This window comes from Pipistrellus kuhlii, unplaced genomic scaffold (genome assembly GCF_014108245.1).
Source record: "Pipistrellus kuhlii isolate mPipKuh1 unplaced genomic scaffold, mPipKuh1.p scaffold_m20_p_7, whole genome shotgun sequence".
In the NCBI taxonomy this organism is placed as follows: domain Eukaryota; kingdom Metazoa; phylum Chordata; class Mammalia; order Chiroptera; family Vespertilionidae; genus Pipistrellus; species Pipistrellus kuhlii.
Window position 1 is genome coordinate 56,432,579 of NW_023425573.1, and position 24,907 is coordinate 56,457,485.

General features: G+C 38.0%; 1 protein-coding gene across 4 annotated transcripts in view; it reads right to left on the bottom strand.

Annotated features, from left to right (window-relative positions):
- The window catches only part of MBD5 (methyl-CpG binding domain protein 5), a 352,400-nt gene that overhangs the window by 36,549 nt on the left and 290,944 nt on the right, over window positions 1-24,907 (bottom strand). For all 4 annotated transcript variants that reach the window (XR_004984879.2, XM_036421216.2, XM_045575288.1 and 1 more), the window contains 4 exons: window positions 19,078-19,752; window positions 15,592-15,694; window positions 14,336-14,516; window positions 5,625-7,760 (listed from right to left, as the gene is read on the bottom strand). Coding sequence is in view for 3 of the 4 variants with exons in the window: in XM_036421216.2 (XP_036277109.1) it covers window positions 5,625-7,760; window positions 14,336-14,516; window positions 15,592-15,694; window positions 19,078-19,190 (2,533 nt within the window). In the remaining variant the exon portion in view is untranslated. The remainder of the gene's footprint in view (window positions 1-5,624; window positions 7,761-14,335; window positions 14,517-15,591; window positions 15,695-19,077; window positions 19,753-24,907) is intronic.

Here is a 24,907-nt window from a genome sequence, read left to right on the forward strand (position 1 = left end):
GAGTTGTCACTTTGCATTTGCAAAAAATATAATTCTTAGGAAAGAATGTTTCCTCTCCTCTTTGCTTGGTTGGTAATGTTGTCTGATACAAGTTCCTGGAAGATAAGATCTTAATAATTTGATTTATCTAGTACCACTTAGACGTGGTATTAAATGGTATCTATTTTGATGACACCAGGGGAACATTTTTATTGTTATTTTTAATGAGTCAAATTTTTGTAAAGTTAACATCATTGCTTATAATTTGGGTATTTTCAGAGGCTGCCTCACTGTTTTCAGACCACTTTATTTTAGTAAATATAAATAGTAGCTTAAGCCATCACTCTTGGACTGAAGAATTTCTAGTGGCTTAATAAGTGAGCTTAGTGTACTGCAATGGAATAAAATTCTCCAAATTTACACACTGAGACAGTTTATTTCTTGAAAGGTACAGAATAGGTAATTGGATTAGTAAACATCTCACCCCACTGAGTTCTGTTATGTCCTTTGATTACACATACTCAAGGTCTAAAGTAAAACAAGTTTTAGCTCCTTCTTTCGCACACATAGAAACATTAAGCTTGGGATATGTAAGCAAAACAAGTGATATTAACCTGATATTAGGAAGCCTTCTTAAGCAGCAAGATATTGTCTGTTGTAAAAATATCTTCCAACAAAGAAGAAATGGCTCATTTTGCAAAAAAAATTAACCAAGAGAATAGACATAGGTTATCATCGCACAATCAAGAATTTAATGTAGTTTTGGTATTTGGTTAAAAAAAACAAGAGGGCAACTTTTAACCTAGAAGCCTGTGCATGATGATAAAATCTAGGCATTTAAACATTTGGGTGGGAATACTTTCAATAGAGACTAATGTATGTTCAGTCATGGCCTTAGGAAGGCCTCTGGCATTCTTCACTCTACATTAGTCTGTGTAAGATTAGAAGATTATTTCTACACAAACTGCCCATATCTTGAGAGTATAATGGGCAGTTTGTTTAGAAATAATCTAACTTATAGAGTATAATCATCCTTGAACATTTTTATCCCATAACCTTTTTGTACCTGTAATGTGTAGGAAATGACAATTTACCTTTATTTTCTATCTAGCATGTTCTGAGGATAAATAAATACATAGAACAACAACAATAACACAAGCTTATTACTTTGCAGTCTTTTACCAAGAGTGTTCTTTTGTGGCTCTCTTTCATTTTCTTCTACCTGCCATATCAATGGTTATGCTGAGTTTCAATCAAATGCATTTTGTGCTGAAATAAAACATGTCTTTTCCAGAGTTTAAAAAAAAAAAAGAACATATATTTATTTGTAGGTTTATTTGTATCCTTGTTATAGTCGATTTATATCTTTAAGAGTTAAGGCAAATGAATGTTGTCTTCTCTTTTGGTACAAACTCATACTCTGTGCATTCAGAGAATTTATTTTCATGTGTTCAGAAGAGTTTATTTCATTATTTTATTAGGGGGAAATAATTGAACATAACAGTATTTTGAAGTAAAAAAGTTGTATTTAATGACCTTATCATATTGGATAAAGTTCAGTTAAGTTAGTTAACAGAGTAGTCTAAATCATTTCGTTTCTTGGAAAATTGGGAAAAAAGACACACAGGCCCATGGAAAGGATGGGTTGTCTGTAATGTGGGTGCTGAGGGACTAAGTCCCCTCAGAGGCCCAGGTCTTGACGTGTGTGCTTCTGTACTAAGGTCAGCAGGCAGGCAGGGGGCAGAGGCTCAGAGAAATGAAATTTGAGTCAAGGACACTTGATTTTGGATTCCTCTCTAAACCAAACCACCACAAAACATGCTGAAACCTGTCTCTCTTCATAAATTGAAAGTTACTTTCAAAGCCTGCCTTCAGGGGTTTGAGTGTTTGCACTGAGATCAGGAACTTTGGGGGTTGGTGGTCAGATCCACAGCTTTGCTTTGCCACCTCCTACTGGCCAGTTTCTAGATCTGTCATGTGGAAATATTAACCTTACTTAAAACCTGATATTTAAAAAGCTAACAGAAACCTGTAAACTTTACAATGCAAATGTTTAGAGAGCTTTAGTGGAAAGGCAGTTTCAAAACTCCAAATAGAACCAATAAAGCCTTATAGTCTAAGTTTCACAAAATGTTTTCTAAGCATTTCATATCTTCAATCTGATTTTTAAAATTATCTTTGCCTCCAATTCCCATATTTGAGTGTGTCACATAGAATTCACTGATAGGCAAAAAAAAAAAAGACTTGGGTTGTTTATTATAGAAAAACTCTTTAAAAAAAGAAGATTTAGAAAATGAATTACCAACATTATGAAGCATTTTGAAAGCAAGTGATTTTTTTGTCTTAATAGATGTCTTAATGCAACATTTTTAAGCTGTTGTTTCAGAAAAAGGAAAAAGGGCACTGGATTGCGCAGGAGGCCATGTGAGCTCTGACAAGACTCCGTTACCGTGGAGCAGAGCGGGCCCATGTCACCTGAGTCCCTTACCTCACTGTGTATCACACTGGGAATGACTAGCACACGCATAGCCGCCTCCTTTAAAAGTCTAATTACATGTTATCCACTAGGAAACCCATTCCAATTCATTAAAATAAAGGTCACCAAATTCGATTAGCAAATGAAGGGCAGTTAGTTCTCTTGGTATTTTGCACAATTCACCAGCATTGACACAAACATGCTAATCGTTGTACACTATAATATTAGAGTCCAAAGAGAGAAGGCAAAAATAATCGACTTTTGTCTAAAAGTGTATCAAAAGTTTAAAAATGTGGCTTGTAACATGCTTTAATTCATTATCTGTTGGATATTTTTTAAGATGTTGAAAGTGAAGAGAATTTTTTAACCACTGTTTCAGTTGAAGAACTTATGAAGCTGAGAAGAAAATGGATTATAGAATTAGATGAACCTGAGTTCAAATCTGAATTCAGTTACATATGATCTTGGACAGTTAAGTTCTCTGACACTCAATTTACTAATCTGGAAAATGGGGACAATACTTTGGAAAACTGCCTATGTCAGAAATAATCTAGGTAAATCACCTAGTACATAATAGGTGCTCAATAAATAGCTATAAGTAACATTTCAAGAATAAAAGTATTTTCACCTAATATCTAACTGGTATGCTAGGAATATCCAGCAAAACTTACAGAGATAATTGTGACCATCATCTGCTGTCTGACTATAAATGAATGCCCTGCCTGGGTGCTTATTTGATGGATGAACAAAGTCAAAGTAAATAAATATTTAGTCTAAGCAGTTACAGTGACAGAACATTCAGTGACAGTTCACTATGTATCAAAAAAGAAAAACAGCATTAGAGACCTCTTCAACGTTCAGCTCATCAAAATAGTTATATTAGCCGAAACTGGTTTGGCTCAGCGGGTAAAGCGTTGATCTGCGGACTGAAGGGTCCCAGGTTCAGTTCCAGTCAGGGGCATGTACATTGGTTGCGGGCACATCCCCGGTAGTGGGTGTGCAGGAGGCAGCTGGTCAATGTTTCTCTCTCATTGACGTTTCTGGTTCTCTATCCCTTTCCCTTCCTCTCTGTGGAAAATCAATAAAATGTATTTTAAAAAAATAGTTACATTAATTAGTAAGTCTACTAATTTTTATAATCAGCTGCATATTCAATCTATGTATATTAATTAGTATTTAATCTCCTTACATTTAATATTTTAAAAATTCTTACTGACCTAAGTTTTCATCAAGCATATGCTCTCTGTTAGCTTACATATGGTCATATCCATATCATTACTAGACATTTATTCTTACCCCTTTTTGCTATTTATATGCCAGCACTTTTCTTACATTAATCAATTTTAAACTTGTGTGTTTTGATACTCCCAACACTGGGAATCCGGATCCACTGTTTCACACAGATGTGAAGAATAAGAAAATACATGTTTAAGACTACATAAAATAAGTCTACACTTGACATCCAGATGAAACAAAAATATAAATAAATGTTTGTCTTTACATATAAACTTAAATACATCATTAATAAAATACATACACTTTTCAATATGAACTGAGACCTGAAACAAAGTAAGTTGAGGTAAGGGATATCAAAATTTGAAGATATAATACAACAAGACTAACAATTCTCATAAAAATGATTGAAGATATGCTTAATAAATATTTAAAATAGTTTCTTATTTCATTTAACTTTAATCTGATAAGTGTATACTATTAAATTTCCATTTGTGTGGAATTATCTAAAAAGGAATATGAGTAATTGAAAAGCTAGAAGCCCGTTTGTAATAAGTATCCTGTTAAACACAAAACATAGTTTCATGAAATTTCTTAGGTTAATAATACCAAGAAGACACTAATGGTTTCAATTATCTTCTCCGCCTCATATTCTTTTGAGCAAAAGAGGCCAATGAATAGTTCTGCATTAAATACTGACAACAAAACAACACGGACATGAGTTGTGGAGGATGGCAGGTGCAGGTAGTGACATTAAGAAGAAACACTTGATCTATCAGTAGCGACACCGGTTACAGTGCCGTCCCAGCAAGGCGGTACAATACGGTCTATACATGCCTGTACAGCAGCTTATTATTAAAAGCCTCAGCAGTTTTCTCATTTTCTGAAACACTCTGGTTTTTAAAGCCCATTATTTTCATATTTGAATTTTGTCTCAACAACCACCTTTTATTTTCTCCCTGTCATTTCCCATAAATCTCCCAGATCATTAGTGCTGTGTTTTGAGTATTCTTTCTAATGTTTTCATGGCCAAGTTTTCTGATGTCTCGATAAATTTCCCTCTTGAGTGCTCCTTTACATTTTAAAAAATAATTTCTGAGGAATCTATTGCACAAAATGCAGTTCTTTCTAATGTGTCTGCTTTTAAATAGATTTGTCTCCATTAATAGTGGATGAAAAGATACAATAAATTTGGGATCAAAAACTTAATGTCAATGCTAAAAATAATGGTTTAGTTCTACAAGAAAACTGTAAAACAATATCAAGATAAATAATTCTGGAAATCAGGTTTTTAAGCTTTTTTTTTATTAGAAAACTTAAATTATTACCCTTTTTAAAAAGGGAGTAGTCAATATCCATTTTTTAATTTTCTCAAATAATAATAAATGATAGCAAACTAGGATAAGAAAACACATTAGAAGACAGCTTTCTACTTCATACAACTTCTGGTTACCTCTTCCTACCCATTCACCTATTTCTGGTCAGCAGCAAGAACAGAAAATCCATTTATCTTCGCCTTTTGGGGTTTTCCATGATGAGCTTCATTTACCTGAATACAAACAAAAGCTAGGGGACACAGATTTTATATTGCATAAGCCAAGAACCTGGCTCACGAGCCAGGATGCCCTGCCTTCTATGGCTTCTGTAGTTTAGAGTCCAATGGCTACATGACCAACCGAAAGTTGAAGGTATTCGAAATGACACAGATTGACGACAGATAACGGAAACACATGGAATCCCCGGGGCTGTTGTTTTTCCCTTAGTAGACAGATCCCTAGCCTTATGTAAATAAAATTATAAATACTAAAGAAATGATGAGAGTTTCACAATGGGGAAAGAGGATCATTTCTTATCATAATAAATATTTTGGTATAAATTTTTAAAAAACGTAGAAAAGCTTAGTACCTCTGGGTACTTTTTTCTAAGAAAACCATACCTGCTTCAGAACTTGTTTGATTATAGCTGCTAACAATGCTGTTTGGTATCACTGGAGTGGAGGACGTTGAAAGTCTTGACTGAGGTGGATTGGGATGTAACGAGTTTCCTAAAGCCATGCCCGACTGACTGAGCATCCCACAGTTCCCGCTAGCCTGAATCTGATTTATCAAACCTGCGAGGTGGTGGTTGGGGACTGAACTGTTACTGTGGACAAAGTTAGTGTTTGCGTTGTGGCAGTGCACGGCTTCCCCTCGGATAGGGATGTTCTGTGTCAGAGAATTCTGGAGAACACTGGCGTTCATACTGGGATCTGTAAAATGCAGCTGGTTAGCAGAGCAAGGCAAAGCAGTATTTGAGGCCCCACAACCCGGGGTACTATTGCTACTCAAGTGAGAGCTTTGACAACTCATAGACTGTAGTAACTGAGACATGGAACTGATGGGGAAAGAACCCTGACTCTGCTTCCTCAGCAAGTCGGGTCCCGGTTTAGGAACTGGAGAACTATCCATTTGAGACTGTCTGAGCAAACTCAAAACTGTGGTAGGAGGCTGTTTTCTTTTCCGCAACGAGTCTTTCTGCTGAGACATCAGCTTATCTCTTAGCGCTGCTCGACCACTTTGCCCTTCACCTGTGGGGAGAAGCATGTTGGCAGTAGGAGGGAACATGGTGTTTAAAGTGCTATGTCCTTCAGTGTTGCCACTGCCAGCAACAGCTCCGGAATTGCTACTGCTGCTACTGTTGTTGCTAGCAAGTTTGTTTTGATTTGCTAGCTGTGCTTTGGCTGCTGCTGAGAGTAAACTACTTGCTGGAAAGGAGGCAGCATTGTGCTGGTTCAAAATCTGATTTAAAGGCATTCCCAGCAAACCAGGCTGACTCTTTACAGAACCACTTCCGGCAGACGCAGCAGGAAAAGCTGCACTGCTTGGGGTAGTTAGTACATTACTCATTCCAGCAATTAACGGGTTAGGGATGTCCTTGTACTGATGATGTCCATCGGACTTGGTGGAAGGGCTGGATGGCATTGATGGCCGTGGGGACCCTATTGTTGACCTTGGTGACCTGGGTGGAACCTTAATACCACTGCAAGCGGCTTGGGGTCCTAGAGGTGGCATCATGAAATTTCCATGATCGGATGATGTGGAAGATGAGCGTGATCTTTGGGGCGATGCCTCAATCCTTCCGATTCCAGCCCCCATCATGTGCACTGGGGATGTCACTGGAGAAGGGGACAGGGAGGTTGAAGCTGAATGCTGAACTCTTTGAACATGACTCCCATGATTCATGTGACCAGGTTTTACGGTTGGCAAAGGGAGATTACTTGGCAAAGGAACAACAGCAGGAGGCATGCTTACATTCATCACAGGTACCTGAGAGTGGACATTTGAATGGAAACTAGTTGGATTAATGATAACAGGGTTCTGATTCGCCGGTTTACTAGGAATAGGGTCAAGAATGCCAAGTGGATCTTTCTCAGATGTTAATGGCTTTTTCTGAAGAGCACAAGAAGGTGGAGGAGGGGGAGGTGGGCCTTGGGGTAGTTTGTGGTGGAACATTGCTCGTGGTATTTCCATATTATTTGAAAAATTACACATTGGTTTTTTCATTACTGGACTCTTTGTAGTCAAGGTTGGGGAGAGAGGTATATTAGTCCTTCCAGCCATTGCACAGGATGACTGTACAGGAGAACCGTGTAGCATTACTGAAGGTGGAGAGAGAGGAGTCCTATTCAGGTGAATAGGACTGGAATTGGGAGCTCCATGAAAACCAGGATTATTCCTTGTGAAAACATCAGGGCTTCCAAGTGGGTCAGTCCTCGGAGAGATTGAGCCATCTCCATAAATCTGGGATCCTGACGATGCTGGGCTGGGCAGGCCTCCATGGCTGCCACGGAATGGAGATTTCTGTCCATGTTCACTGCTGCCCAATCTTTGCCGGGGGTAGACAGGGTGGAGTTCTTGTTGCTGGCTTCCAGGCAGTTCTTGCACATAGAGCCTTCCCATGGCATTTGATGATCCAATCATTAACTTGAAAGGATTCTTACATTCAGGCATTACAGAATTTGTAATTCCTTCATGAGACTTATTTCTTATGGATCTTGGAGTTGCTGCCCGTGAAGGTACTACTGGAGTTGCATCTGTTGTGAAAGAAACAGAAAAAAATCTGTTAAGTCATCTCAGTTCTTTTGTATTTTGGGGTGGGGGATGAGGAGGGAGGAAATGAGGAAGGAAGGGCACCTGGAAATAGAAATTTGCAAATAGAAGCCATGCCTCTATGCCACTAGAAATTCTCTACTCTACATTAAATTTTGATTTAAAAAGTGCACATTATTCTCCCTTAGTTGGCCAAAGGTCCTCAATTAACTGCTCATTATGTTTGTTTGCCTCTTATCTGTTGAGAAAGAATGAAAATCTGAATCAGTTCATACTGACATTAGCCATTCTAATAATATTTAGAATATGCAAAATCAAGATTGACAGCCCACAAAGAAGTGATGATGTTACTCTCTTGTTGAATTTGAAATTTTTAGGAACACAGTTACAATAGAAAATTATTATCTGTGTGGCATATTTTCTTGGGTGATTTAAATGAATTGCCATCTTTACCAGAAAATCTGTTGCCCTATAAATGTTTCTGTTATCTTACTGAAACCTCATCAGGACAGCTAAAGAAATGCTTCTTTATCCCAAGATTTCCACTGTAAGAGTAAAAGTCTTCATTTTTGTGAATTAAATGAATGGAGTTCAGAATCTTTTATAATGGGAGCGATAACAATGGTAAATGTAGTGATACTGCAATCATGCCTAACTCCCCATCAATTCTATAACACTGCCGTTTCTTTGAAATTAACCAGTCATTACTGTAAAAACCTTAGTCAGTCAACTCAGGTAAAAGGCTGCAATTCTCTTATTAGGTCAGAATTCCTAAGAAACATTTAGACTGCTAAATCTTTAGTGCTGAGTTCTAACTGTAATTCCTCTTTTTACAGAGTGAAACTCTCCCTCACTGGCCTTTGGGGTCCCTTCAGTCCTTTTGTAGATCAACAGAATACAGGCAACAAAAGCAAGCTGGCCCACTGGACTGAGCTTTCATATTATCTTGTCAGAATTCTAGGTTCAAGTTTTTTAGCCCCGAAGGATGTTTTAACTATTTTGTAAAGTTGTACCTTGTAAAACAGGGATGGCAAATAAAATTGATTTCCTAGGCCAAGTCCTATCAACTGGTGGTGGCTACTTAGAGTGCTTTGAGGGAAAGGATGCTGAGCCTTGCTGGGCTCTGTAGAAAATGCCACTGAGTCTATTACAGGCACAGGGGCTGAGAGTGGCCTCATTCATACTATATGCTGGCCATCCCCATTCTGAGACTTACAACATATTGGCAAGTACACCTGGATTCACTTGCAATCAGAAATATATTTACTTACATGGATACTTGTACATCTAAGATAAATATACTTCTCCTATCTGCTAGGTAATATACAGATCAAATCAGATAAGTTTTTTTTTTAGATAGTGGTTCTTAATTGGGGGTACACAGAAAGCCAGGTAAGGTGCATTCAAGAAGTAAGAAAATGCAGGGGAGAAACCAAGATGGCAGCATAGGTAAACACCTGAACTTGTTACCTCACACAACAACTTCAAAACTATAACTGAAAGACAAAATGGACATCATCCAGAACCATAGGAAGGCTGGATATAAGTGGAAATTCTACAATTAGAAGGGAAGAGAAAAGCACTCTGAGACTCAGAGGGGCTGCGGAAGTAAAGTGCAGAGGTATGGAGGAGCATCCGTGGAGACGGGAGGCAACTAAGTATGTGGCTGGGTTTTTCAACCTGGAGGGAGACACACGCTTCCAACTGCTCTGAACTCCAGTTCCAGGTGAGACTCAGACTCATACGGGGAGAAACTGGACTGTCTGGCAGTGGGCAGAACTCGAGAGCAGCTTTCTCTTAGAGGTGCTTGCAGTGATTACCAGGGGCCAGTGAGATCCAGGGGCCTCTTAGGGCAGGGCTGACAGGAAGCCATTGCTATTTGCTCTGCCCTGAGACTCCACCCCATCTAAGCTGTGCACAGAGGCTTTTGCATATGAATGGCCTGGTCCTTTGAAATCTAAACTTACCTAACAAACTGCAGCTGAGTCAGAGAGACCCAGAACATCCAAAAGAAGGCCCAAGGCCCCATAGTAGTTTGCATTGCTTCACAGCTGGGCCTCATCTGGGCACCTCCAAAACCCAAACAAAGAAGTGGAATCTACAGATCTCTCCATAGCTCCTGCTGGGTAGCCTCAGGCATAGGCTAACTTAGCATCTCCTTGGAGATCCAAGAGCCAGTGTACCCAGGGGTCAGAGTAGGACCATCCAGATTACAACTCCTCAGATCCATAAGGGACACACTCAGGGGGCAGACTCAATGAGCACTAAAGCCCCATTGAAGCAAGTCTTGCCTCATAAAGATGTCTCCAGCACTGAAGTTCTCCCATTGTAGACACAGCTGATCCTCACACCCAGTTGGCTTGGAGGTCAGTTCCTCCCAGTGATACCAACAACAAGAAAGGCTTAACTGCAACAAGACTGCACACAGCCCACAAAGGGGTGCACCAAGAGTGTCCACCTCAGGTAACTGGGGAGGCTGAGCCATTGTGCCCTACAGGACACCTCTATCAACTCAGGGAAGCAGCCAAAATGTGGAGACAAAGAAAGAGGTCACAAATGAAAGAAATGGAGGAAAGCAAATGACTGGATATAGAGTTCAAAACCACAGTTATAAGGTTTTTCAAGAATCTACTAAAAACCTCTGATAAATTTAGTGAGACCCTTGAGGATATATGAAAAAGAACCAACTATAAATTAAGCATACACTGACTGAAATAAAAAATAATATACAGAGATCCAACAGCAAACAAGAGGGTTGTAAGAATCAAGTCAAATATTTGAAATACAAAGAAGCAAGAAACACTAAACTGGAAAAGCAAAAGGCAAAAAGAATACAAAAATATGTAGATAGTGTAAGGAGCCTCAAGTGTACCAACATCAGAATTATGGGGGTGCCAGAAGAAGAGAGAGAACAAGATATTGAAACCTATTTGAAGAAAACTTCCCCCACCTGGTGAAAGAAATAGATTTACAAGTCCAGGAAGCTCAGAGAACCCCTAACAAAAGGAATCCAAAGAGGGCCACACCAGGACACAATTTAATTAAAATGCCAAGAGCAAAAAAAGAAAGAATATTAAAAGCAGCAAGAGAAAAAGTTAGTTACCTACAAGGGAGCACTGATATAATTGTTAGCTGATTTCTCAACAGAAACTATGCAGGCCAGATGGGAGTGGCAAGAAATACTTAAAGTGATGAATAGCAAGAACCCACAACCAAGATTACTCTACCCAGCAAAGCTATCATTCAGAATTGAAGGTCAGATAAAGAGCTTCACAGACAAGAAAAAGCTAAAGGAGTACATCATCACCAAACCAGTATTATATGAAATGCTGAAAGAAGAGCAAGAAGAAGAAAAAGGTAAAGATAAAAATTATGAATAACAAATACCTATCTATCAACAAGTGAATCTAAAAATCAAATCAATAAAAAATCTGATGAGCAGAATAAACTGGTGAATATAACAGAATTAGAGCCATAGTAAGGGAGTGGACTGATAATTCTCAGGAGTAAAGGGGGGTGGGGAGTGCAGGAAGAGATTGGACAAAAATCGTACACCTATGGATGAGGACAGTGTGGGGAGGGGGTAAGGGCAGAAGGTGAGGTGGGAACCGGGTGGAAGGGAGCTGTGGGGAGGGAAAGAGGAACAATTGTAATAATCTGAATAATAAAGATTTATTAAAGAAGTAAGAGAATGCAGTGAACATATATTTTTCTTTGGAAATGTGGGCTTTCTGTTTCTAGCATGGTGAAGATTCTGGATAGAATAATTTCTGAATATAATATATGAAAAGTTGAGAATCAATGATATAAGAATTGTAGCAGATAAACTCAACTGAACTTACTTTCTTGTTAAAAAGAAATTTTCAAAGTTTGCAATAAAAATAATATATGAAAAGTAGTTGGGATACTAGGTGTGGCTCATGTTGGGAACGCAGGTACCTATATGAGCCTTATTACAGGATTGACTGTGTTCTCTTCGGGAACAAAACTACAGACTTGTTTCTTTTCTTGGGTATTTCTATAATTTACAGTTAAGTGATTAAAAATGTAGACATTGGCATTTTTAAATATACAACAGACAGAAAAAATATATACAACAGAATTTAGAAAATAGCTGTGGTTTAAAAAGGATTTCTTCCATACCTGGGGAAACATAGTTATCATCTTTAAAATAATATGAATACTAAACAAACAAACAAACAAATGTCATGCTGCTGTTATGATACATTTAGGAACTAAAGTATTAGAAGAGTTGGCAAATATAAATGCTAGCTACCCATCAAGGGCTTTCATGGAGACCTTTCAAAAAAATAAGCAGGAACTAAATGTATGTTTATGTATGTTAGAGGTGAAAATTACTATATGAGTCTTCTTAACACTGAAGGTTGAGCTTTAAATAATTAAATGTTTAGATATCAATTTTATAAAATTAGTAAGTTGATATAATGTTATGTGTGAAGCTAGTAATAGAGGCAATTAATCCAATAAAGTATACCACTGTAAGAGTGGATGGAGATATGCCTGTTTTACCTGCTCCACTTAAATACTTATCTTTATTTTTTAATAATGAAACTTGTTAAGATACAAAAAGTTTAGAACCAAAGCAAAACTCTGTTAAGGTCATTAAAAGAGGCAGCAAGGCAGAATGTAGAAAGAGGTAAAGTTGTTTGATCTGAGCATATGCAAAAGCGAAACCATACTTATGTCAAGGTGGCAAGATATTGGTAAATGTTAAATAATTTATTATTATTAAATGTCTTTAAACTATGGCAATATTTTTTTAGTTAAAAAAAATGTAGCTCATCAAAAGAAAAAAAACAATCCCTTAGATTGGTTTTTCTTACATACCTTAGTGGAGCAATGTTTTTCTGATCATCCCTGTTCAAGCTTAAAGGTTAGAGGTTACTGGAAAAGAGCTTTCTGGTCACAGCTGCTGAATTATCTCCCTGCCCTCTTCACATGAGTGCTAAGTGTTAATCTTTACCTGTCCAATGTCACAACTGCTCCTCTTTGTAAACAAGTCCATAATTTGACCCCAACTTACTTAGGTAGGCTCAGTCTTTCCTTCAAGTCAGATTAGCTTTCACATTATCGATTCTACTCATTCTGGACAAGAATTGTCGTATTTCCCTCATATTTCTAAATCCTACAAATTTCCAGGTTGGTTCAAATCTGAGTTCGGCCGTAAAGCCTTCTCTGATCACTATAGGGGACACTCGTCATCTATATTCAGAGCTCTGCAGAACTTCACTAATCCTTTATAAACAAACACTTTGGCACTTAGTCACATTTTATTCTGAATTACTATTCAAGTGTTAGGTAGATTTAATTTTTTGAAGGGAGTTTATATTCTAGCCCTTACAAAAAGTTCTCCAGTCTCAAATCATGATTCCACAGATTACATATTAACCTTAAAGGAAAAAGGTGCCTTAACAATGGAATGATCAGATGGATATAACTATAACCAAGTCATCAAACTTGATGTCATCAATATGGGATAAATTGACATTATGTGCCTCCTGAGGAGGACATAACAACACCTGTGCAGCATTCCTAGAAAAAATTGTTTAACTTGAATATAAATGAGGAAACAATCAGGCAAAAGCAAATTGAAGAAAATCCTATTAACACTGACCCGGACTCTTCAACAATGTCAGTGCCATGAAAGAACTAAAGATGGGGAACTGATACAGATTAAAGAAATGGAACAACTAATTGCAGTGCACAATCTCTGATTGCATTCTGGATTTAAAAAATCCGGATTAAAAAATAATTATAAGAAAGCATTAGGACAAGAGGAGAAATTTGAATACAGACTACATATTAGATAATATTGTACCATATTTTATCAGTGTTAAATTTCCTAAATGTGACAATTAGATTTTTGGTTTATGAGGAGAATGTCTGTGTGTGTTCAACTACTTAGTAGTCAATTTTTATGACATCTGCAATTTCTAAAACAAAATTGTTAATTGGTGAATGTAGATGAAGGGTACATGGTACTCAATAAACTGTTCATGCAATTTTTCTGAAAATTAAAAAACTATGAAAGCATGCATTCATGCATACAGGTTTGTTGGGGGAGGTATGAAAAGTTCCTAAAAAGGTAAGATCTACTAGTAGGTGCTCAATAAATAACTATAAAATGACAGAAAAAAATAACACTGCTAATTCTTGAAAATATTATTAGTTGCATTTGAGGACTTGATACCACACATTAAAGTACAGCCCTAAGAAAAAGCCTACTTCTGATTCCCCAAAATCTGTGTCACTTTCTCTTTCCTTAGCCCAGCTCCATACCCCCATCAGATGTGTATGTGCTAATCAGTCTTTAGTCTAATTGTTTACTAGATGATTTGGATGGGACACTTTGGGAAACGACTTCATGGGGATTTTCCAGAACGAGTTTGCTACTTGTAATAAAATGATGAAACATTCATGACTTTGAAAGCATTGTGCATGTGTGAAAAGTGGACCTGGAAAATGCTTGGCAAAGTGATCCCCTATGACTCCGCTAGGAGAGGCAGGTGGCGGGGGAGGGCGGGGGATATGTACGTACTTGTTCCTCCTCCGGGACTGGTGAGCACCAGAGAAGGATGTGGGGCTTCCATGCTTTTGTGAAGTGTGGCCACTGCGATGATTTTCCTCTTATGTATGCATAGCTTTGTGACATCTTCATCAGCTTTCACATCTTCTGCAGTTCTCTGCTTCACAGCAGCTCCAGGGTCAAAATTAAACACCTGGAAAAAAGAACGGCCTCGGTTTAGAGCATGTCTTAAAAGCAGAACATAAAAAGTTGCTTTGTTAAAACATTTTTCTTTACATAGATTAGGCCATCAACATGAATAAAACTTCCTCAAGTTATTTAAGAAAAGCAACTTGATGTAACTTCATAGTACTTCTGCTGAACTCATGGCTTTTAGTGGCACAGTAAATAATGAAAATTATCCTAATTCCATGATAGCCAAGATTAAAAATATATGCAAAGGTATAGAATCTATGTTCTCTGATGTTATATTTCCTGATGTTATAACAGTACAAAAATAGATGGAGTTCATTTTAAAAATCCAAAAGATGACATTTCTATGAGCTAACTTTTCCTTTGGCTTTATTTTATTACTATATTAATATTATCTTTTCACCTATTAAAATCTATTTTTTTAAAATAATCTTATTTATTGTGTACATATTTATGAGATGCTTCAAATGCTTTTTTCTTTTTTGGAATGAGGTGAAGGTGACACAAATAAAAAGAAAAAAGGTGTCTGTTAATCTTATTCTAAGATTAGCACTATAATAGATACTCAGAGAATAAGAACCTGCTTCCATAATAAATAATATTTTATCATTTTAAACAGTTTTTACTTTCTAACTTGCAAAGGAGTAAAACAGTTTCACATTTTGAGTGGGAAGGTGCAGTTCAGCTTCATGATTTCAGAAGCATTGGTGGCAGACTTATCAACATCAGCGCTAAAAATAACATTGCAGATTGAGCAGTTATAGGAGGGGAAAAACTACTGCACCATTAAATGGTGAACATAGGTAGAGCTCTAATAAAATGTGCAAAAAAGGCTTTCATAAAATATTTAATATGAATTTAGGTTTGTCACCTTTGAAAATGACTCTGAGATTTGAACCACTTTCCAGTCGTTAAGCATTCCAAAATACATGCAAAAGATACCTAATTAGATAGACTTTAAAATGCATATGTGATTGGAGAAGTAATATAAAAACGAAATGCCAAATGAGAAAAGCAAATACACGAAACACCTAGAAAATAGGAAACTGCTGATAAAAGTGTTGTGAAATGGTTACCTTGGGAAGAATAAGAGGACATTCCAAGCCACACTTGCATGTTCCGTCAGTAAGCAGGTATGTTTTAACCTGCTCCAAGCAAGATAACAAAGACCCACTGGGACTGTAAAAATAGTTCAAAAAAGCATCAGGAAATAATTCTGACTGCACATATCATATGAAAAAAGGCATAATTTATAGTCTTACTGTCCTTCACGGAGTAATATTTTCTTACCAGGGAAAAGCATTCTCTTTGTCAATATTATGCTAGCTGCTAAATTATAGCCTCTTAGCACTATCGCTCTTTCTTTTGAACCAAAGTATTTCTCAGAAAAAGACATCTTCCTAGAAAATTAAATAAAAGTATTTGGAAAACCAAGCGTGGACTAGGATGGGGGAAAATGCTATTCTTAAGAAAAGACGACAGGAGCAGGCAAGAAAGGAACAAGAAAACAACATGAAAGTAATCATTATCATTTTAAACCAGAAGATCTACTTTTGAAGCTGTCTGAGGGAAAAGTGAAATTTAGGCACACATTGGAGGTCAAACCAGAAAGTCACTAAGTGTATAAAAGTTGGAGCCAGCAAGTTCTTTCCTTTAATCTTGGAGTCCAGAACCAAGTCGTCCCTATGTAAAAATAGGTTTCTTATTTTTCTCCTTCATCCATGTGTTTCTTTGAAGATAGACCTGTGTGGCCCAACGCAAATTACACCAAAGAGCCAAATGGTACGGACAAGGAGAGAGGAGCCCAGCAGATCTGACTGAGGACGAGGGGACGCTTGAGGAAAGAGGACTTCAGGTGGCAGAAGTGAGTGCCATGCAGGTCTTCTGGCTGGTAAATGAGTACTGCCCTCAAGGTTATTACTCTTGGGTTTTATTTATTTATTTATTTATTTATTTATTTATTTAATTTTCCTTTATTTTCATTTACTAATATAGTGTGGGTTAGTTTAAAATGGGCAATTTGCCCATTTATTATTAAAATTTATTATTAAAATATCGATTTTTACAACCTTGGAAATTATTACATACTTTTCATTCAAGAATAGTCTTTTATTTATAACTGTTTACCAAAACCTTCACTTACACTTCCTGATCAAATATGGATTTGGCCAGAAATAATACAAAGGATTACACTACTAGGGGTAGACTTCCTGCTTCTACAAAAACACAGGGAGAAGTTTTGCATGTACAAATGAACCAACTTTAAATGCAATTCATGTTTTATTTATGGACAATCATGGAAGTGACTTATGCATGTAGAAAATCTCAATTAAAATCCTCAACTTTGCCAATTCACTCACTCATTTATTGAGGCTAACGAAGTTTTTCAAATGATCTGTAAAAAATAATAACTCCCATATTATCGACATGAGTTCCATGACAGTGGTAATGATCAGAGGTTGGGGGTGTGGTGGCTGCTAATTTACATAAAACACGATCACCAAACAGTTATCATGTGTAAAGTTCATGAGTTTTGTGACAAGAAACTGCCTAACATTTTACAGTTAAAGAAGGTGTGTACAGACTGAATCCTAGAGGAATTTAATTATAAAATTAAACCTGAAGACAAGAGTTCCTGAATTCTACTGGAGTATTCCACTCTAGACACTTCAAAAACACTTCCTCTCAGTCAGTCAGCTGGGCTCTTTTCTTCAGCTGTACCTCTTTAATTAACTTTTTGGAGTAATAATTAACGTAGAAAACAGCTACAAGTCTTAGGGCATGGATAACGCTTAGAAGATTGGAAGCAGGTGGGAAATTTAATGTGCAGCCTCAACACCTCCCTGAGGCAGGAGCAGCTGGAGACAAAGCTAAAAATTACAAGCAGACAGCACATTGAGAGGGGAGCTGTACGAGGGGAGCCCCTTCTATGTGTCCAAGCAGTAACTTAACTCCTTACAAACAAATCAAACCCACACTGGCTTAATTTATCTGAAGGTGTTTCTGGCAGTTTGTTAACAGCACCGGCTAGAGGAACACTTGAGAAAGTGACCCAAGTGTCCGACTTTACAAGACAAGCTCCACATCCCCTGCTTTCTCATTCCTCCACTCCTCTTATTACAGAGCACGTCGTGAGCATCCCAGAAACAAAAGAACACCGTGCCAGAGCGTTTCAATTGGTAATTAGGCTTACCTCCAGAAACACCTTATGTCAAACAAACGCAGGACAGACTCTGAACTAAATTTTGAGTTGTTATGGCATGAAATAATTTATGTTTATATAACAGCGAATACCTCATTCATATAAATACATCTTTGAACAAATGGAGAATTCTGTTGAAGCAGAGACACAAATAACTGCACTTAAAGTAACAGTATTAGTATCATGATGCGACTTGATAACTTTTAAAAAGTTCTATTTCCAATAGTCGTTCATTACATAACAAAGAGATTTTAGGGTGTCCTAACTTTTCATATACTACTGATAAACTGCTAACTAAGGAACTTAGGTGTCAATTATCTATAATAATAAAAGTGTAATATTCTAATTAGACTGGACGTTGGTGGCTGCCAGGGAATTCCAGGTCCCAGGTGCTAGAGGGAAGCTAGTGCTGGAAGTCCTACTCTTGCATGAATTTCATGCATTGGGCCTCTAGTTTAATAAGACTGAAACTTCAATAGTTCAGTTATTACATTCAACTTGTTCTATAAGAGATACTTGATCTCAAAACTCTATTGAGTTTTTATCTTATTTGTATGATTTTTAAAAAAATATATTTTATTGATTTTGTACAGAGAGGAAGGGAGAGAGATAGAGAGCTAGAAACATCGATGAGAGAGAGTCATCGATCAGCTGCCTCTTGCACACCCCCTACTGGTGATGTGCCCGCAGCCAAGGCACATGCCCCTGACCGGAATCGAACCTGGGTCCCTCAGTCCCCAAGCCGACGCTCCATCCATTGAGCCAAACCGGTCTCAGCTATTTGTATGATTTTTACGTGAGAGAAGAAGAGCCATCTCCATTGTGGCCTTTTCGCTTTTACTATAATATGCAAGGATGTAGATTAAAAATGGTGCAGGAAAAATAGGAAAATTATTTTTACCTAATATCATTAAGAAGTCTACTAATTAAAACTGCCTATAAACACTCCACCTTACTTCGGAGAACCGAGCTGAAGCACTCTGAAGGACAGAATAATATTGTCGAGGGACCTTGGGTCTATTTCTAGTATTTACATTCCCTGGTGAATGTGGTAACAATGTCTACGTTTCTTTTAGAAATCTTCATTTTTCTTTATCCTTGTTACAGAGATAAGCAGAACAACACGTTATATAAACACAAGTAATGCGAGAAAACTCTCTCTTGTAACCTAAGGCAATTCTACATCGCAAAATAGGGCAGAATAGAAACATTTGAGTGTTTCCAGCACAAAGATCATTTATTCAAATTTATTGGAGGTGCTGTCAAGTCACAGTATTTTGCTCCCTCAGAGGAACAGGCTCTACTTCCTTAATTTTGGAACGGCAACTTGGAGGTAACATAGGGAATAGTAAGGGCTCACCTGACGTAAAGCACTCCATTGTGGTCCACCCGGCGCTGCCAACCCACAGGAACTTGAATAGCTGGAAGACCTCCGTCCTTGTCGCCTCCGTCACACTCCTTGCCTCCATTCATTTTCTGTGTCTGCTTGGGACTCTCCAAAGATATCAGCAAGCAGACGATGTCCTTATATTACAGGGCATGGTGGCCTTCAAAAACGGCCAGTGCAGCATAGTTGTTCCCAGACTGTACAAAACGCATGGGCATGCTCCGGCTCAGTTTGGAACCAAGTCCTTGAAATCTGCCATTGTGGAAAAAATCAGTCTCCCATTATAATCTACATTAAATAACCAATATTTGTGTTCCTAAGGATGGTCTACATGGGTAAAGCGGAGTGCTTCTGGCTAAGGAAAATCATATTCACCAATGCTGGTCACCTGTCTGAAGGGGAGAGGGGAGGAGGATAAAGTTTTTAGTTCGACATTTTGTCTTGAACCTTGACGTTGGACTAAAATAATCTCTACTGTTTAGAAACCGGTCTCATTTTTACAATGTGAGTCCGTTAATATTTCTAGGGACTACCCGCCTTTATAGGCCACATTCTTTAAACTTTCTCTTCATCTTCCAATCTGAATCCAAGATGCTGCAGGTTGGTTCATCTGATGTTTTCATGTCTTCAAAATTCCAACAATGTAGCCTGAAACATATATAAACATATTAACTGTATAATAAATGTTACAAAACTAAGTACCTGTACACTTTTATAAGTAGAATAAACTGCTAAGTTACTAAACCACTTTGATGCCCCCTGGCATCAAAATCACAAACAAATTCAACTTATTTTCTTCTTCTAATGATCCACTTAAACCAATTTTCTTGCTCTTCACCACATGAAACTTTCTAATTACTAGAGGCCGACCCATAATTATGGCATCACACACACACACACACACACACACACACACACTCCTTTAACTCACAATAAAAATATATCTCTCAAAACCTCTTATGACTTGACAACTGGAAAGTTATATGTTAATCTAATCACAATTGATCACTTTACATATCCTTATAATTTTCTTTTTTAATCACATTGGCCTAAAGAACAAAACGTTCCTATTTTTAAAAGAAATATACAGAGGAAATAAACTTCTAGTACATTTCCAAATATAAGAGAAGGTTTCCCCCACACTGTTCTTGAATCCAAGAGTGGAAGTTGCTTTATAGTTAGGAGTTAAAGCTCCCTTCTATTACGGGGTATGCTCTCTTAAGTTCTTTATTGTGTCACAAGGTACTGTTGGGGGAGGACGTATCAGCTTGAACCAGCAGGAATCGCTGCTGGTATAGAATGCTTGTAAGAGGTCATCTTAAAGGATCTGTTAAGTAAAAAAAATGTTGACAAATACATTTAAAAACAGATTTAGTACATAATCCTTGCAAAGATTGTATGTCATAGTTGCTGGCTTATTTGTTGTGGTAAACAAGACTTTTTATAAACAACTTCATATATAGTGTATAATTACATTATGAGACACATGAAACTACACTAAAAAGTGAATGAAAAAAATGTTCTCATATTATATGAGAGGGACTTGTGGTCTGTGATAAAAATTTCCAGGGGCAGCATCACCGACAGATTAAAAAAGTGTTATGTCTCTAATAACTTAATGAAAGCCAGGTGATATGCTCCAGAAAGCTATGTTAAATGACTTAAGATTCACATGGAAGTACTAAAGCTGTTTCAAAAAAATTAAATTAAAAAGTCAATATTTTAGCCCTGGTCAGTGTGGTTTGGTTGGTTGGAGCATTGTCCTATGCACCAGAAAGTGGTGGGTTCAATTCCCATTCAGGCACATACCCAGGTTGTGAGTTTGATCCCCAGTTGGGGTGTGTGAAGGAGGCAGCCAATCAATGTTTCTCTTTCATACCAATGTTTCTCTCTCTCTCCCTTCCTCTCTCTCTCTCAAAATACATTTTAAAAGTTAATATTTTAGAGAATATCCTATATAATAAAAAGGGAATATGCAAATTGACCATCACTCCGCCACAAAGATGGCAGCACCCACAGTGGAGGCCGAGTTCCTGTAACGAGCCTTAACGAGCAATCAGCAGGGACCTGAGGCTGTGCCCTCCTACCCCCACCGCTATGGGGCTTGACAGGGGACCTCAGGCCGTATCCCCCACCCTGGCGCCAAGCTGGGGGACCTCAGGCTGCTCTGCCAGCCCTGGTACCAGGCCGGGAGACCTCAGGCCGGGCCCCCACCCAGCAGGGCTTGACAGGGGACTTCAGGCCATGCCCCCGCCTGGCAGGGCTTGATGGGGGACCTCAAGGTGTGCCTCCTACCCTGGTGCTGACCGGGGGACCTCAGGCTGCACCCCCTGCCCAGTGGGGCTTGAAGGGGGACCTAGCCATGCTCCTTGCCCAGTGGGGCTTGACAGAGATCTCAGGCTGCACCCCCCACCTGGCAGGGCTCGACGGGGGACCTCAGGCACACCCCTACCCTGGCGGCAGGCCAGGGGACCTGAGGCTATGCCCCCCACCTAGCAGGGCTTGACAAGGGTGGCAGCAGCCAGGTCTGGTTCTATCCCAATGGAACCAGATTGATATGGATTGGATTTAAATTACTGCGGCCAGGTCTGGGTCTTGTGCAATTTTGAGGCACATGTGGGTGGGCGTGGACTTGACTCTGGGTCCCGTGGTATGCCCTAGACTCTGACAGGAGAAAGATTTTCATATATATTTTACTAATTTTATCTCATCTCTGACACTTCTATTATAGAGAAAGGGCAAACAGCAATATTAAAATATTCCCTCTAATTAATCCCCTCTTAATGTGCATGAATTTCATGTACTGTGCCACTAGTGTTTAAATATACATGCATAACCATCAACAAATTAAACAGTGTAAATAGACACACAATTACTTAATCTATATTTCTAAAAGTCTACATTTTTAAGTTCAACCTAAACCTTTTTTGGATCCCTTCCTTAGGGAAGTAGGAGAATGCCTTGCAGTGAAGAGCATCATGTAGTCACGCATATGCCTTATTTGCAGCCTCAGGTCTGAGACAGATTAAAGGTGTTGTGATGAAATACATCTCATTTAGCTAAAAGTTGGGAACCAGGGGTACTGGTGCGAGAAACATTGGCAAGGCAGAGGGAAGAGTAGCAAAAGTCTGTTGGGAAAAACATGTGGACATCAAGACAAGTGCCAAATAGTAACATTCCCGATGGTGTCTCAAGCTGGTGATTTGCATTGCTGGGCCCACTCTGCTGTGTCTATGCTTCCTACTTGTAGACACTGCATCCTATTCCTGTCTTCCATTCACCGCACCTTCAACCTTGCAAGACCTCTTCTGATCACATATGTGTTTACTCATGTTTTATTCAACAGTTAGTGAGCGGCTATTATGTACTTGATACTATGCTACTAGTATGTCCTGTAGTTCAAAAATGGTAAGACACTATTTTATCCAGAGCTCAGCATAACACCTGGCACTCCAGTGCTGCTCGGTGTGGCAGGACAAACAGAAAGGAAGGTGGGATTCAGGGAGGATGAGAAAGGATGGAGAGAGCAAGGAAGGGTCAGTCCCTCTTCCTCAAGGAGTCCCTGGCCAAGGGAATACCAGTGCTGGTGAAAAATATGAATGGGAGGCAAACTTTGTGCCATCCTGGATGCCCAGTTTTGTCAAACAGCAACAGACCCTGATGACTAAAACTTTTTTCTTTTTTTTTTTTTTTAGAGTCCCTTTTCTTGCTCATTTTATTACCTTGCTTTTCTTCTAGAGAAATCTCTTTAGTGGTGTCTGATCATTAGACATGATCATTTTCTCACTTTTGAGTTTTCTAACCACTTGATGACTTTTTGTTTATCTGCCTGCTCTAGCATGTGACTCCAACTTCCCCGAGACTGGCTGGCTGGCTTCATTAAGTAATTTGGGATCTGCCAGATAATAACATTGGAGTGATTCCTGCCAAATGACTCCCTCATATTTCAGCAATTAAAAATACAAATATCTGATGGCTGGGTTTTGCGTACACCAGAGGTTCTCAAGGTCTGGTCCTGAGACAAATATCCTTATCGTCAATAACATCTGGGAACTTGCTAGAAAAGCAAACTCATAGGCCTGGCCCCAGTTACTGAGTTAGAAACGCTGGGGACACCCTGTTTGTAACAAGCCCTCTCTGTGAGTCTGGTGCATGCCCACGTCTGAGCACAGTGGCTTAGAATAACACGCTTCCCTCCCTCTTCCCAAGACATGGCCGGTTTTACATCTCCACACCTCGCAGGCAGCCAGCCCTCTGCTTCCTTTAGTCTGTGGGAGAATCATCCTATTTTTGCCCTTTCTTCGGCCTTCCAGAGGCAGCTCAAGTGTAAGAGCCTTAGGAACCCCGGATATAGCTACTGGTTATTTAAGTATAATTGGCTCAAAATTTCTCAGCATTCATTTTGTGAATTTGGAAAATGCAGAGAAGTTTGAAAATGAAAATAAAATGGAAACTGTAATCTTTCTGCTGAATAGTAACCACTGCATACATATATGTAGCTTCTTTGAATTATTGTTTTTAGAAAATCTTAAAAGCACACATAAGGCTGGTCCGAGTGCAGTGGTATCTACAATTAAAAGCACACATAAGATAGATTAATATAATAAACTTGAACTACTATCTTTAATTCAGAGTGTAAGCATTTTGTCAGTTTTTATGTTTATTTTTTAAACTTAATGACTTAGAAAACATTACAGATAAAGTTAAATACTATTTCTCATCCCTATCCTAATTCCCTTTTTAGTCTCATTCCTCTCCCTCCCACCTTAGAGGCCACCACCATCATGATTCTGATGGTATCACACACACACACACACACACACACACACACACAGGGAGAAACAATATTTGGTATTGTTATATGTATTTTAAAATTTTATGTAAATATTACTATATATATATCATTTGGTCACTTGCTTTATAAAATTCAACATTATTTTGAGAGCTACCTTTATTGAGATATATCGATCTATTTCTCTTGCAGATATATTGATCCAATTCATTAATATTTAACATTTGAATAGCATTTTATCATATGATTATACAACTACTTATCTATAGGTATATCAATCATATTAATGTTCGGTTGGAGGGTCTGCAAATTTTCAACTTCACAGGCATTGCCAAATTACTCTCCAAAGTAGTTGCACTGATTTCAATTTTTTTTCTATGTATAAATGTGTCTTTTTGCTTTCAACATTGAGTAATTACCACTTTGGTATTAAATATTTTTCTAAAATATGGCTTTTAAATGCTGGATGGAATTTTCTTGGATGATTGTATATAATTATTTAATTATATAGATTTTTCTCCTAAATCCTCACAATTAAAAATAAATCTGATGTAAATATTCCTGTGCATAAATCTCTGGCCATTTTGATAATTCACTTAGAATTATTTGTTAAAATAAGAATTGCACAATTTTAGGACCCTTCATAAATTTCAGAATATTGCCAGGAGGGTAATTTTAGGAAAGCACTTCAAGTCATATTTCTCAGACTTCTGACACCCATACATGCCCTCTTCTGCTAAATATCAAAATCTATTCTTTGTGTCTCTAAGATTTTGATAAGTTTATCTTCCATATAAACCCATCATTCAAGGTTTAGTCAAGTTTTATTTTTGTAGTTTGTATTATAAAAACATAGTTTCTCTTTTTTCCTAATTTTTATAAATTTAACATAAAAAGCAACATATCTACAACATTTTCCCCTCATCTCTCCTAAAGATTCCATTATGATCCACCATGTTTATATGGCTTGTTTAAGCCCAACAGACACAAGTTAAACAGAAACGATATTGT